This window comes from Medicago sativa, chromosome 3 (assembly GCF_051527215.1).
Source record: "Medicago sativa cultivar Bolivia chromosome 3, Bolivia_mono, whole genome shotgun sequence".
Classification (NCBI taxonomy): Eukaryota; Viridiplantae; Streptophyta; class Magnoliopsida; order Fabales; family Fabaceae; genus Medicago; species Medicago sativa.
This window is the reverse complement of record NC_140751.1, coordinates 84,104,989-84,120,209: the sequence shown is the minus strand read 5'-3', so window position 1 is coordinate 84,120,209 and position 15,221 is coordinate 84,104,989. Positions and strand designations below refer to the sequence as shown.

At 34.3% G+C, this 15,221-nt stretch overlaps 2 protein-coding genes and 1 pseudogene across 3 annotated transcripts; all 3 read left to right on the top strand.

The window, feature by feature from the left end:
- Positions 1–892: 892 nt before the first annotated feature.
- Positions 893–5,232, top strand: EMB1968 (ATPase family associated with various cellular activities (AAA)). Its single transcript, XM_085754914.1, has 11 exons — positions 893–972; positions 1,070–1,148; positions 1,250–1,452; positions 1,555–1,624; positions 1,704–1,777; positions 2,195–2,315; positions 2,433–2,495; positions 3,541–3,600; positions 4,115–4,240; positions 4,337–4,420; positions 4,987–5,232. The coding sequence occupies exons 1-11, from the start codon at positions 929–931 to the stop codon at positions 5,089–5,091; spliced, it is 1,029 nt and encodes a 342-aa protein (XP_085611040.1). The 5' UTR covers positions 893–928; the 3' UTR covers positions 5,092–5,232.
- A 3,268-nt stretch (positions 5,233–8,500) lies between these two features.
- LOC146941124 (ankyrin repeat family protein) lies at positions 8,501–13,979 on the top strand. 2 transcript variants are annotated; one of them, XM_085754913.1, is made up of 2 exons: positions 8,501–11,196; positions 13,236–13,979. In XM_085754913.1, the coding sequence occupies exon 2, from the start codon at positions 13,294–13,296 to the stop codon at positions 13,756–13,758; it is 465 nt and encodes a 154-aa protein (XP_085611039.1). In that variant the 5' UTR covers positions 8,501–11,196; positions 13,236–13,293; the 3' UTR covers positions 13,759–13,979. The 2 variants fall into 2 exon arrangements, with proteins under 2 accessions (XP_085611039.1, XP_085611038.1); XM_085754912.1 differs by having other exon boundaries at positions 10,972–11,196; positions 13,230–13,979.
- Positions 8,514–9,240, top strand: LOC146941125 (uncharacterized; annotated as a pseudogene).
- Positions 13,980–15,221: the final 1,242 nt, after the last annotated feature.

The following is a 15,221-nucleotide window of genomic DNA, read 5'->3' as shown; positions in this document are numbered from 1 at the left end:
ATCCTATGGCATACAATATGTCTGTGAGCTTAGTTTGTTAAGTTTTACAACTTAGAATCCTTAATTCTACGTTATAGTTTTTGCTACAATGTTATTCTTGCTAATGCATCTTAATTCCCATCCCAATGACAATTGTAACTCCTAACTTAGAAATGGTTTGTAACTCCGGTTCACAAGCGAATGATTTATAACTACCGATGATAACAATCCAAATCCAAATATATATAAAAGGGGTAGCACTTAGGTGGCATTGTAGTTGGTGACATTGTGGCGTTGGTCAACCACAATGTCACAAGTGTCTTTCTTATTTCTCCCTTCATAATATTTTTTGTTTTTTATACTGGCTTGTGACATTGTGGTTGGTCAATCTCACCAATGCCACCGAACCACAATGTCACCCAAGTATTATCCATATAAAAGGGCAATTTTCCATATAAGACCATTAAAAAAAACAAGGGTTAATTAAGTTTTTAGTCCCTATAAATATTCATAGTTTTGTTTTTAGTCCCTACAAAATAAAATCACACTTTTTAGTCTGTGACATTTTTCTTAAGCATTTTAGAGACTAAAAATGTTGATGGAAATTTTTTACACGGGCTAAAAATGTTGTTGGAAAAATTTTATAGGGACTAAAAATGCTGATGAAAAATTTTATAAGGATTAAAAAGTGTGATTTTATTTTATATGGATTAAAAACAAAATTCTGAATATTTATAGAGACTATTTACTTAATTAACCCAAAAAAACAAAAACAAAAAACGCATCTCACCTTAAATTAAAAAAAAAAAAAAAAAAACTCGTCTCTAGTGGTATGAAACGCTGCGTTGCTGGGAAAAGATAGCGGGAAAATGGTGGTGCCCTATACAAATACCACAGCAGCAGCAACTAGTATAGAATTGTGTACTGCGTGAAGAGAAAAATCATTAATATGGCGCCAATCATTCAGAGCACTCAACCATGGGTCGAGAAATAGTAACCACTTTATCTCCATTCCAATTTCAATTTCAATTCCAATTTTCTGTTTCTCTGATTTCAATTTCAATTCTAATTTCTCCCCAATTTGTTTCAGCCGTCCAAAGCAAGTGAAAGACGTAGCTCACCAAGAAGAAGTAGTTCGAGTACTCACCAACACCCTCGAAACCGGAAGCGTAAGTAATTCATTCACCATTTCTAAACCCTAAACCCCTCTTTTCTTCCTAATTCATTCCTCAACACACACTCTTTGATTCTCTTCAATTTCGTCTCACAGTGCCCACACATGCTCTTCTATGGTCCTCCCGGCACTGGAAAAACCACTACTGCCCTTGCTATCGCTCATCAGCTTTTCGGCCCTGAGCTCTATAAATCTAGGGTTTTGGAACTTAATGCTAGTGATGATCGCGGTATTAACGTTGTTCGGACTAAGATCAAAGATTTCGCTGCTGTCGCTGTCGGTACCAATAAGCCTAAGAAGTATGTGAATTGTGAACTCCAATATACTTTTGAGTTTTATTTTTCCTTTTCCCTTTTTTATAAGATTTCTGTAACTTATGTTTTGGGTTTCTGATATTTCAGTGGTTATCCGTGTCCACCGTATAAGATAATTGTTCTGGATGAGGCTGATTCAATGACAGAAGATGCCCAGGTATGTTTTCTCTGTTTTTCATTCAGCTTTGCCTGTTCAATTAATATATAATTTCATGCCACCTGCAATTTGGTTACAGAATGCACTAAGGCGGACGATGGAAACTTACTCTAAAGTTACTAGGTTCTTTTTTATATGCAACTACATTAGCAGGTACATAGTTTTCTATTAAACCATTTACTGATTTTTTTTTCTTTGACATTTTCAATTTCACATTCTTAAGGACTCAATGAGAGTTTTAGTCACCTTGATGTACATGGTTTTCATTAATTTTGATTTTTGTCCAATGCTTTGGTATGTTTAAGATCAAATTTTAATTGATATACTTATTTACCATTGTTTTAATAAATTAAGTTTTTATTCTAGTTTGAGTATTACATACTTTGTTTTTCTTATATCAGCAAGAAAATTAAAATGTATGCACAAATATGAAATATCATGATCAATACAAAGGAAAATTATAAAGCTAAAACAATACTTTGTATAGTCTTTTTTCCTATTGTTCTTGTCAGCACTATATTGAGAATAGGGAATACATTGGTTTTATACAAGATTGTCGTTTTTTTGTAGGATTATAGAACCACTTGCTTCAAGGTGTGCAAAATTCAGGTTCAAGCCACTGACAGAAGAAATCATGAGCAGCCGAATAGTATACATCTGCAAAGAAGAAGGAATCTACCTTGATGCTGAGGTAGGAACCTTAGAGCTTATATGGCGGCTGTGCTATTTTTAATGGTTTTGATCCATTGTTTGTAGAGGTATTGTTGACATCATAGCGGCTTATGTTTTAGTATATTTGCATCTGTAGGGGCTTTCAACTTTAAGTAATATTTCTCAAGGAGATCTTCGTCGGGCTATAACATACTTGCAGGTGAGCACATTTCCTTATCAACATAGTATGTCTTCAGACATGTAACATATGTTACTTCCTATTAAAAAAGTGTGTTGCTTCTATTTTAATGATAATATTACACGGTGTTTTTTTTTCTTCTGTTTTTTTTTTTGTTGTTGTATAAATGAGCCATTTCACTTTGAATAATGTATGTATGTATGTATGTATGTGTGCGTTTCTTAAATGATGCTTATTCTGCACGACTTTGTGAAACTAACTACCACTAGGGAACTAGCAATTTTGTTGATAATGCTACATGTTAGGAAATAGACAAACTATCATTTATTGCAAAGCTACAAAAAAAAAAAAAATCCGGTGTTGACAATCGTTTAATTGTAGCCAGCATGCCCTCATTCTTTTTTTGTCTTCGAATGCTGGTTCAATAATTAAAGCCAATGGAAAGTTGATGCAGTGGAGAGTTCATATGTGCTATAAATGGGAGAGTTCAATTGTAGGAATGCAAGCTTTTAAATTTTGAGCTTTCTGCTTTCTTAAAAATAAATTCAATTGCAAGATGGTGAATTGGAGAGTTCGTACATACATATTGGGCTAGAGGGGTTGCTTATGCTTAAAATGGGAGTTGGTTCACACTCAGCTTATATGGGACTCTTGCTGTTTCTGCCTTAATAATCATCTTTTTCTGTTAACACTTGGTAGAATAGATCTGTAATACAGGCACTTATTTGCAACCTGCTCCTTCCTTTCGAAAATATTATAAAAGAAATATTCAATTGATTCCATGTAGATTTTGCTTTTACCTTACATTAAAAACTAATTTGTTGGCATAAGTGGAACTCTCTTCTGCACTATAGTTGAAACAAATATTGCCACTACATAATTAAATCAAGACAATCTTAGTGATAATAAAGGGATTATTTATATTTTTATGATTTGACTTGCCTTCACGAAGTTTGTACTGATTAATTTCTTCTTGAACAATAATAATGACCAAGCTTTTGAGTATTGCATCTATGTATCTCATTTTTATTTATTATTCTCACTAACCCAGTATTAACATTTTCAGTCTGCGGCTCGCTTATTTGGATCTTCCATTTCTTCCAAGGATCTGATTTCTGTGTCTGGGGTAGGTTGTCAGACTAATTCCTGTCGCCTGTTCTGTTTTTATATCAAAGTAAACAATGATATGCATTTTGAAGTTGTTTATGTCCATTTTTCTGTATGGTGTTTGCATGTCTGAGTCTGATGATGCACATTGCACTCTGTCTTACTGATTGACATAATTATTAGCTGTATGGAAGGTGTGAGTTACCTGTTTGGCTTATCGTTATTGGAAATGATTTCTTTCCTGATTTTTTAAAATACTAAATACATGGATTAAAAGTTATTTTGCTGTTCATTGTAGTGTTCTACTTTGATATACAAGTTCACAAAATTGCAGCCTGTATGCCATTTCAGGAAACGTTGGATGTTGTCTATTACCTTATGCTTCCTATGTGTTATCTATTCTTGCTCAGTACCATATTCTTGCACATTTAGCTGATTTTTAGTGAGCTGATTTTTAGTGCATTCGGTTGTGTTACAAAACCACATTTTTCTCCCTTCCTGCTTTTCCTGACTTTCTAAAATCTTGAAACCAGATTGTTCCAGCGGAGGTTGTTGAGGCACTTCTTAAAGCATGCAGAAGTGGTAATTTTGATTTAGCAAACAAGGAAGTCAACAATTTCATTGCAGAGGGGTATCCAGTCTCTCAGATGCTAACTCAGGTCTTGTTTTGCCAGTTTCATCTGGAACTTCTTTTGTTGATAATCGTGCTTACCAAACTAAGGCTTTTACAATGTAACTGATGTCTTTTCCTTCAGTTGTTTGAGGCTATTGTTGAAGAAAACGACATATCAGATGAGCAGAAGGCAAGAATATCCAAGAAGCTGGGGGAAGCAGATAAGGTTACTTATGATCCTTTAGGAATTAACATACTCACTAACCTCAACACCTTTTCCTTCACTTGTCTGCGCATATGGTTTTGCATAACTAGCAATATTCTCATGGATTGTTCCAAGTATTTTAAGTTGCACATAAAATTTAAAATATATAAAAGGAAATTGTTGCAAATAGTTATAGATGTATGTATAATTAATTCATGTTAAATATTAAATTATAGATTGAAAAAAAAAGTTAAAATTATAAAGTTAAAATTTGAATTTGAAACCTATTTAGAGAAATTACAAATGGCACTCAGGCACTGAGATGATGTACTTCAGTTTAATATATAGGTGTGAATAGTTCAGATTTGAGATTATAAGTGACTAATGTCTGGAAAGAAACTAAATTTCAACATAAATGGCCCTATATATGGGTGAAACCGAAATCACTTGTCGCTTTCAAGAGTTAGGAATAGTTTTTATTATATTGGGTTTCCTTCTTTTGTTTATCTCTGTAGGAGCTTCGAAAGTTTGTCTGCAAGCCTAATTAAGTTGGTTACAATTCTTACTTGTTGCTTGTGGAATTGCAGTGCCTAGTTGATGGTGCTGATGAATACTTGCAGCTTCTTGATGTGGTCAGCAATACAATACAAGCTTTATGTAACATGCCAGAAGGATTTGCTTACGAGGGTTAACTAATAAATAGTCAGCATGTTGGAGCTCGTTGTTTTTTTTTTTTTTTTTAAAAAAGATGTTGGAGCCTGTTGTTAATTTGCTATTTCTGTAGAATTCACTTTTGAAGAATTTACCCATATGGAAGTTTTTACACTCTGTTATTGCTCCTGTACCAAGCAAGTATTCTACTACTAGCATAGAGCCCATAGTCAGGAGGAAAAATGAGCGGGTTAATTGAATATACAATGAAACAAGTTTTTTGCTTTTGCACCCAAACATGTGTAGCAGTTAGTCTATGTTTGGTGTCACATCGGGGAAATTTGTTTTGTAGGGTCAGTACTGAGGAATTAATAGGCACGCTGAATATTATTATGCCCAGGAAACTACAATTAGTCAAAATGATAAGTACCAGCACTTTTACCACATGGACAAAATAATTCATTTGACTAACGCTGTTCTTGCTTGGTAATTCTGTGGTGAGTCATTGACGGGAAATACTTCAGTGACTTAGAAATGGTGCCATTGGTGCCATAGCGAGAGATCACGGCCGTTGATGTGTGTGGGTCCGTGTGGGGATGTGTGTGTGATGTGCGTGTGTGGTGGAGATGGAATTGGATGGTCTTATTGGTGCATTCATTAATGGCACCAAAGTGGAACCCGTCATTGACCCTCAAATAGTAAACTAGCATTACTCATAACAAGCAATTTAAGATCGTTCTTTTTCCCTTTCAAAAGAGTAGCGCCTCTTCTTCTATCCTAAACACCGTTAAGTTCCCATCTTAATGATTACACGTGCTCCATCTTGTTGATGTGAGAATGCACTATTAGATACTTTCCTCCGTCCCATATCAAGTGACACGATTGACCTCATCACACACTTCATACGCACAATTTTGATCTTAAATTACTTTACTAATTTATTATAAAAAAATTATAAAAATTTGATATTTTGAAAATACTCATTGAGACGAATCTAACGACATCTTATATGATATTATTTATCTTTGTATATTTGTAGAAAAATATGGTCAAAATAAGTTAGATCAAAATTGCACATTTTCAAATGGATCATCTATTGTAGGACGGAGGGAGTAGATAGCTAGTATTTTTTGTACCTTTTCACAAGTTTCACCATGGAAGATAATCATATAAGTCTAACTCTCTCGTATATTAAACTAATTTGTATAATATTTTATGCATTTTAAAAGAAATATAAGATTAACCCACCTGATTTGGCATGGTGGTGTTAGCTTCTTAAAAAAAATAATTTATTAATATTAACAATTGAAAGTTCAATTGTTGTTGTATTCAATGGGGACTTTTGGAAACATTTGTAACAAAAAAACAAACTAGAAATGATCGAAATTACGTCCACTGTTGTATTCAATGGGGACTTTTGGAAACATTTGTAACAAAAAAACAAACTAGAAATAATCGAAATTACGTCCACTGATGTAGGAGAGATCTTGACTCTTGTGTTATTTATTTCATTCAAATCATGACAAGAAGGATGAAGCTAAAAGAGTAGGTCAGTCCATGTACTCAATTCTCAAAAGAAATTTAAAATATTAAAATTTGAAGGCAAGTATAAACAAGTGTCCATTGATGTATTTAATTTTTTTAAGTATACCTTAGAGTATCTCCATTTTTTTTCTTCACCTTAGAGCATCTCCATCTCTAATGAGGTATCCAACAGAATTTTGTAGGAAAATGAACTTGTTCTTTATTTTTCTATCATTGAAAGAACCCGAGATGACAAATTGAGCGATATAAATTTTCATGACGAAATTTATTTAAGATACCATAGCATTGAAATAAAAAAAAATGTTTCACGAAACTACAAAAATATAAAAATGTGGCTGCTTCAAAGTTTGCATAATTTTTTTTTATCATTGAGACAAAGAGAAATGCTACCGAAGTTCTTTTAACAATCACTCTTTGAGTCAATGCTACGTTGATTTTATCCAATAAAAAAACGAGTCATGCTAACAAGTGTTTTGAATGCATTGTTTAAGGAATACATAAAATAAATTTTTCTTGAAAATACAAATCAAACACATGTCAAAGTTATAAATACACCATTTCCCATGTAAAAGTAGCTTCTTTTGGGTTTCTAGACAATGTCTTATAAACATTTGTTAGCATTTTCCTAAAAAAGTAGTGTTAGAGCATGTGTTGAAAATGTATAGTGTTCTTAACACTACGCTTAAATTAAAGGAAAGTGTTAACTTGTGCGCTTAGGGTACGTGTTAAGAACCTAAAGTGAAAATTCTATCTAGGAAATTGTGTCAATTTATTATTCTAAAGATTGAAAAATAATGTTTGTAATAAATATTTACCATTTATGGAATTCTTAACATGTGTTCTAAAGATACAAGTAAGCATGACCCTTAATTAAAACATGTATGCATTTCGAAGTATAATATGGTGTTTTGAAACCCACTTAATAATACTAATAGTGTGTCAAACTCAAAGTCAGTCTTTAAAAAGAAATGTATGTTATTTGAACAACAATTTGTAGGACAACTAAAAATATATAAAGAAATATAAATATTAACCCAAAAATCAAAGCAATGAAGAGAGGGTAAAAACACAATGAGAATAAAAATATATAAAGAAATATAAATATTAACCCAAAAATCAAAGCAATGAAGAGAGAGTAAAAACACAATGAGAATAAAAGAGTGAAAGTTGTTCCAAAAGTTATTCTAAAATGATCTAACAAATACCATTTCTTTTTAAAAAGACGAGAAGAGATGTTATTAGATCATTACTTGTTAGCATTTAAACAAAACAAAAATAACTTGTTTGCAGGTTCCAATATTTTTCTGTCAAATTCAAAGTTTAAACTCGGGCCAAACATAGTGCAATTCTAACAAATTGTGTTATAGTACTTGTTTTGTTTTCAAATACAAGTCGAAATTAATCATTTTACATATGTTAAGACATAATTTTGATTACCGATATCTTTAATTATCTATAGTAAAAAAGTTATTAAAATTTAATATTTTAAAAATATTTATCAAAACAAATCGAACAATATCTTAAATACTAACATAAAAAATAAGATGAAAATAAATTATGTAAATAGAGTGTATTATAAAAATGCAACGAAAATTTTGAAGGAGAGAGTACCAATACCAAATTAGATTGATATAAATAGAAAGCTTAGTCACATGGTGTGTGGCTTGCGTGGCCTATTCTAATTTGTAGTAAGCAAATAGCACTGGTGAAGACAAGAAAACAAAAAGAGAAACAAAGTCAGCCACTCAACTCATATCAAGTTCCACTAGTGTGGGCCAATAAAACTGAAGAGTCCCCACTAATCCATGCCTTTGATTTCGCAAGCACCGTAACTCATCTACAACATTAATAAATGCATTCCCTCTAACATATCGAACCCTTAGAATAAGAATAACAATCAAATTCAAAACAAAAAACAATGGTTGTGGCGGAAGATGATTCATTCAAGAAGCCAGGATCAGTTCCATTCAAATGGGAAATCAAACCAGGACTCCCCATTCCTCACCACCATCATCATCAAAACCCGGAATCTCCCTCATTCAAGCTCAAACCTCCACCACAACTCGGCTCCTACAAGTTATCTCCGGTGGATTCCCGTACACGCTCCTTCCGGTCAAGTCCTAAGGTCGGTTACTGAGAGATGGCGGTTTGAACGGCCCCTTCTTGCGCAACCGGAGTGCGTGACTTCGTCGAGGTTGTTTCTTCTCGCCTTTTACGAAGCGGCTACGGAGCGGGAAGAAGGTTGTGAAGAAAGTTGTCGAACCCGATTATACATCAGAGCCGGAGACAATTGGTCGGTGGTCATTTTCGTCGTCTACTACTAAGTCCTTGTCGCCGTTCCGGCGGCCTTCAACCGTGTCGTCTTCGTTGCGTCGTCACCACAACCCATTGGTGATGCTGAATGGGCTTGGTTCGGTCTTTTCGAATCTATCAATAGTTTGGTTTTCAAGTTATCTTGTTTTTTGGTTAGAGTTTGTGGGTAAAGGATGAAGAAAGCATATATACTTAAAAATAGGGTTTTTTTAGGTTTCCCTTTGAAGGGAATTGCAGGTAATTTATCGATCATCTTATGCAAATTATCTACGTAATTAATCGTGTAAGTGAATTATAAATTACCTTATGAGTAACAAATATCTCATTTCACATGTCTTAACACAATTGACAAAAATATTAAAATTATTAGGTCGGACGTCGTGATCGGAATTTTAATTTTGATTACTCTACTGATGAGTTTGAGCTTCTAAAAACTTTAAAATTTTATTTATCTAAAAAAAATAATAACAAATATCTTATATGCTCTCAAAAGCAAATATCTTACAAGTATTTGTGAACTATGCAGGAAATTTTCATTGATGTTGGATAACTTATCCACAAAGCCTCACCTAATAATGGAACTACTACTTTCATGATTTCTTAAAACCACCATCTTGTTCAAATCTAAAATGTTTTATTAGTTAAGATGACACTAATAATGCATATAAAACTAAACTTTTGTCACAACGCTAACATTTCAAGTGCAAAAAACATTACATGTTTTAAAGATAAATTTAATCTATAGACAAACTTGTCAAAAAATATGTAAAAAATAGTTTTCAAATCGGACTTATCGCACGGTATACATAACCCAACGACTACATATACACAAAACATCTCAAATGTATCAAAATATGCACACATATTGCAGAGGGGTGTGAAAAAAATCTCTTGATTGCAAATGAATAACTAAACCATTCTAAATTTCAAAAGTCCAAAGTATATTTTAAAAAGAGATTTTTTCCACCTTCCGTCTATTTTGCACACTCTTTGAACTTCTTATTTTACCCAAATTCAGATTACATAATTCAAATCCTCACAGGAAAAACTCAAAAAAACGTATTATAATCATTAAGAATGTCTCTGTGACTATCGTACCATCCTCACAAAAAGCGCACAACAATTTAGGAGATTGTAAGAATGTTTAGTAGTGACCATGACATCATATTCATTCCGAAATGAAAACTATAAAAAAGTGAATAACGAATGAAGAGGGGATTTGCAATGAAAATAGAAAAGAATGCAAGACTATTTATAACCACAACATCATTTTAGATTATAACTAATTTCAAAATAAACGTTTAAAATGACACAAATCTATCAAATACATTAAACACACCACAAACAATTCAAACATTGCTATTAACGTCACATTCCAAATTTTGTACATTATATAATACTGAAACATGCACATTTTGTGTCGAAAAATTGTGATTTGATGTGTTAAAATTAATAGAAATTGATTGGGAGAAGCTTATTCAAAAGACCAAAACCAATGAGTTTGACAAAAATAAATGATATTCATTCATTCAAAATGATAGAGTACATCGATACAATGCGAATTCGCTAAAAACAAAAATGACGAATATGCGAACAAACTCACAACATCGATGTTAATTGCATAAAACGACAAAGTACAAAAGCCTACACATATGACTATAGTCAAGTCTATGAAATGCCATGTCTCCGGATACGCAACATGTACGACACCAAAGTCATTGATTGAATCCGCACTAGATCAAAACCGATCGACAATCTAAAACAGACAAATATCTAAACGAAACAAGAAAGATAAACAACGCCGCACAAAGACGACGAACAAACCAACGTCACAAGAAGAAGACAAAATCACAAAAAAATAAAAAAACAAAATAGATGTGAAAATCACTTGTTTCAACAAAAGGCAAGGAGAAAAACGACTTACTCGGCAATTTTTGGTAAAAAAATTAGAAATTTATTATAAGATGAAAATGAAACACATGAATTTAGGGATCAACCGTTTAATTTAGCCAAAAAAAAAAAAATTGAACTACCCAGCCAAAAAAAAAAAAAAGAGCCAAGACATTTCAGTTTCACAAAACAAATTTGGTTTACACCTGTTTAATTTCTTAATTTCTCTTTCCTCTTTTTCAAACAAAGTGAAACTGTGACATCTGAACCCTAACCCTCTTCCACATTGCAACTCTGTCGCCGCCGTCTTCCCTGGCTTCGTCCGCCGCCGACGTCTTCCTTGCCTTTCCCGCAGCTGTCCACTTGCCTTCCTCTGTCTTCGTCGAATTGCTTGGCAGGTTTTCTATGCTCCTTCATTCTTCTTCTTCGATTTTTTCAATGTTTTTTTTTTCCTTCTCATTTATAATTTTTCGATGTGCTTTTATGAAACGATTGAAATCATAGTCTCTGTTTTTTTTTTCTTACTAACTTATCTTGTTACACTTGATTATACTGAAGAGTAATTAGTTACTGTCTGTCTACTATATTGAAGAGTAATCTATAATTGTTCTATTAGCTTCAAAATTTGATATCTTTCTTTTGAAGATGATGAAAATTCAAGTTTCATTTCGGATATGAATTGTGCCTTTCAAGCTTTTTCATCTATTTAACTTTCGCCTAATTATAATTACAGTTCACTTTTGTGCTTAAATATATCAACCTATGAAGCACGGACACTACACGGACTTCGATATGCCAACATCGACAATAATTTGGGAAAATGACATAATTCAATGTGATCATATGTGTCGGTGTCCGACACGCGTCGACACACCTAATCCGAGGAGTGTCCGTGTTTCATTGATAGAAAATTTTTGTAGTTTATAATCCGTGTATTTTGAGCAGTTTTTGTTTACCTTCGTTGTTTCAGTGTCTTGTAAATGCCGAAACTGTAGATAGTCACAGTTCTAAGACTTATGAAATTTATTTATCCAAAGATAATGTATTGAATCTGTAGGATAGTTATGATTCTTTTTTAACAGCAAAACGATATACCTTCAATACGATAAGGTTTAATTACAAGTGGTACTGCACCCTAAATCAGGGAATAAGTTATCAGTACAAGTACTACTATACAGACCAAAATAATCCAAGTATCCAATTAACTCCCAATACATGCTATTGGGTTTACATACCATTCATAAAATAAACAAGGATATCCTAATTACCTAATTATTTTCCCAAAAACCATTGCCACGACAAGTATTTTATCCCTTCTACTACCTCGCCACTTTTGAGCAGAAAATGCCGTCATTCCTAGCCTTCCATAAGGACTACAAGACTGTATGCTAAATTAACAACAACCCTTTTGGCACCTTCCCTTTTTAATAGAAGAAGCAAAACCTTCTTAATAGCATAAAAGATCTCCCAGGATCACTGAAATCACTTCAAGCCACTTGAAAATCCCATTCCGAATTTCCCCAACAAATCCCATTCCGATTCCCTTTGTCTTGGAGACCACACACATGATGGCTCTTCACCTCTCCCAGAAACTCCTCTCTTATAGAGATTTGCTGTTGTAGGTTGGTGGCCTAATAACATTTGCCAAGAGAGTACTACCCCATTGGATGGTGCATAACTCTCCCATAACTTAGCCAACAATTAACCCTTTCCGGCAAAGAAGGATTCATAGAAGTGAAGTTATTATCAGAAAATTATAAGCAGCGTTAGCTGTGAAAGTACCTTGGGCATTAACCTAACAACACCATTCATCTTGTTCCCGCGTCAAGTTCAGAGGAAAATTTAAATCCTTAAGCAACTTATATCTCTCTTCTTCCTGAACAAACATTTTTCCCAAACAACCATACTCCTTCAACCCATTCATTCTCCCATATCCGCCACCAAGTCCTCTCTTTGTTCCGATGATGAGTATAATCTTGGGAACATTTCTCGGAGAGGAGTTACACCTATCCAAGCATCATGCCAAAATCATGTATTTGGTGGAACCAATCTATAAGCTTGCCTCCTCCTAACTTATCTTGCACAAATCCCTCCACCATACTGAAGTTTTATTTTCTATTCCCAAGTTGGTTGGCCTTGGATGAGTTGTTGCTTGTATATCATACCTTGCTCCCAACACCTTACTGTTAATAGTTTGGCAAAGTCCGTCATTTGATCCCTTCACTTATTTTGTGGTGGTCTCAACTATTTTTTGTTCCTTTTTGGTCCTTAATTTCATTTCCATTTGCCATATTAGTCCTTTCTATTAGTTTTATATTAGTAGGATTCATATTTAGTTTAAAAGAGTTGTATTGATGTAATTTATAGTGGTTGTTGTTTTTATTTTATTTTTGTTGAACCATCTTTCTTAAAGAATTGTGTTGACTTTTAGTTGCAGGTTCTTTGGTTCCTCTTCTGCAACCTGAGCAGTGAGTGAGGTCAGGTACCATCTTAATATGGGAGCAGTCGAAGATAACATCAATATCCAGGACCCAACTGAGACGATGACAGAGAATATTGAAGCCTTGCTTGAGGCAGCAAGATATGATGACATGGATGATGTTGTGAGCTTAACATCCAATGGTGTTCCTCTTAATTCCAAGGATGATCAAGGAAGAACTGCTCTTCATATGGCTGCAGCAAATGGACATATTAATATTGTGGAGTATTTAATCAGTAAAGGAGCGGATCTTAATTCAGAAAATGTGGAAAAGAATACACCTCTTCATTGGGCGTGCCTCAATGGGCATGTTGAGGTTGTGAAGAAATTAATCATTGCTGGAGCTAATGTTAGTGTTTTAAACAGTTATGAGAGGACTCCAATGGATGAAGCTGTGACTAGGGGCAAACTTGAAGTGATGGATGCAATTAATGAAGCAGAGGCACTAGTTGAACTTCGTGGTGCTCTGGTTTCTTCATAGGAAACTTAAAAGTTTATGGTTCCAATTTGCATGTAATATGAAACTTTGGCGAGTTATACCAGCCTTCTGAGTTCTGATCACATGATGTGGCGTCTACGTGGATAAGTGTTGATGTAGATTTTTGTTTATCAGTCAATGAAAAGCCAAAGAGGGTGACCAAACTTGAAAATAAAAAACTTGAATGTGAGATCTTCTATGCGATTAAAAGTAAATTTTACCCATAATTTTATAGAGTAAGTTTTACATATCGACCAGTATGCTTAAATTTTTAGGATTTTAAATATGTTTATGATTCTTATGAGTTTGTTAAAATAAAAAAACTTAATTTTCTCACTCTAGTCATTTTTAGAGGATAGAAATTCTTGTGATGCCTATGAGGCTTTTTAAATGGTACGTATACTTTACTTTTCAGTTAAAAACAGATTTTTTTTTTTAAGCCTTAAATGTTTTTTTTTTTTCCTTTTGTTGAAGAAAAGCCTTAATGTTCTCTATTAAAAAAGCCAGACTAAATTTAACTTGATGGAGGTTGGATCATAGATCTCTCTTTAGAATTTTGTTCTCCACCCAAAGCACGTTTTGCTCCCACCCCAGCCGTTCCATATTTACCCTTGCGCATGTTAACAAACGCAAGTGTAAAACTATGCGTTAGTTAACATGCGTTGCGCAACTTAAGTAACGCATGTGTTAAAACACCTTGCGTGAGTTAACTCACGCACCCATTACGCACCCAATTGCACATGCGTGAGTTAACTCACGCACACTCTGTGCATACAACCGTAAGAGGCGAAAACCTCTTTTTTCCCTCGTTTTTCAATCATTCTTTCATACATTCATTCAATAACGAAATTTTCATCATTCATTCAATAATACATTCAATCAAGAGCAACTCATAATTATATTACGAAAAATAACGGAATAAAATAAGCGAATAACATAACGGATAATGTCATAAAAACGCTAAAAAGCGTAAGCGTAATCGGAGTACAACGAAATCCAACTAAATGTCAAACAAAAAATAAAACTACACGAGTCGCCAAAACATAAAAGCCAAGTCATGCCGGTCCATCCCGTGGACTCCTACTCCTCCTCCGTGGTGTCGGCATCCGCGCTCCGGCATGCTCCACTCAGATCGTATGCCCCGTATGATGCGAAGAACCTCTGGATTACCAAACACATCTTGATGCCCAAGTGCACCGTCCACTCTAGTCCCGATGTTGCTGATGATCCGGTATGGGTCGGAGGATGTCCGGCCCACCGTCGCTCAACAAGAATCCCCTCGTAAGCGGGGACGGGACGAGGAGGGGCATCCGGGCGTAGTCGGGAATGGCCGCGGGGGTTCACAATAGGATGTGATACTCTAACGAACCATCTCATGTACCCCCTAGTATGATCCCATGGCCGGTTATCCGGAACCGGATGACCCCTGGCTGATGGCCGAGGACATGTAGAGCAAACTCGGTGAA

Bases quoted from the DNA above. Each gene is read 5' to 3' on its own strand.
- EMB1968 (XM_085754914.1), top strand. From the start codon at position 929: ATGGCGCCAATCATTCAGAGCACTCAACCATGGGTCGAGAAATA. The intron at 1,625-1,703 runs GTATGTTTTCTC...ATTTGGTTACAG, and splicing joins CAATGACAGAAGATGCCCAG to AATGCACTAAGGCGGACGAT. The intron at 3,601-4,114 runs GTAGGTTGTCAG...TCTTGAAACCAG, and splicing joins ATCTGATTTCTGTGTCTGGG to ATTGTTCCAGCGGAGGTTGT.
- LOC146941124 (XM_085754913.1), top strand. From the start codon at position 13,294: ATGGGAGCAGTCGAAGATAACATCAATATCCAGGACCCAACTGAGACG.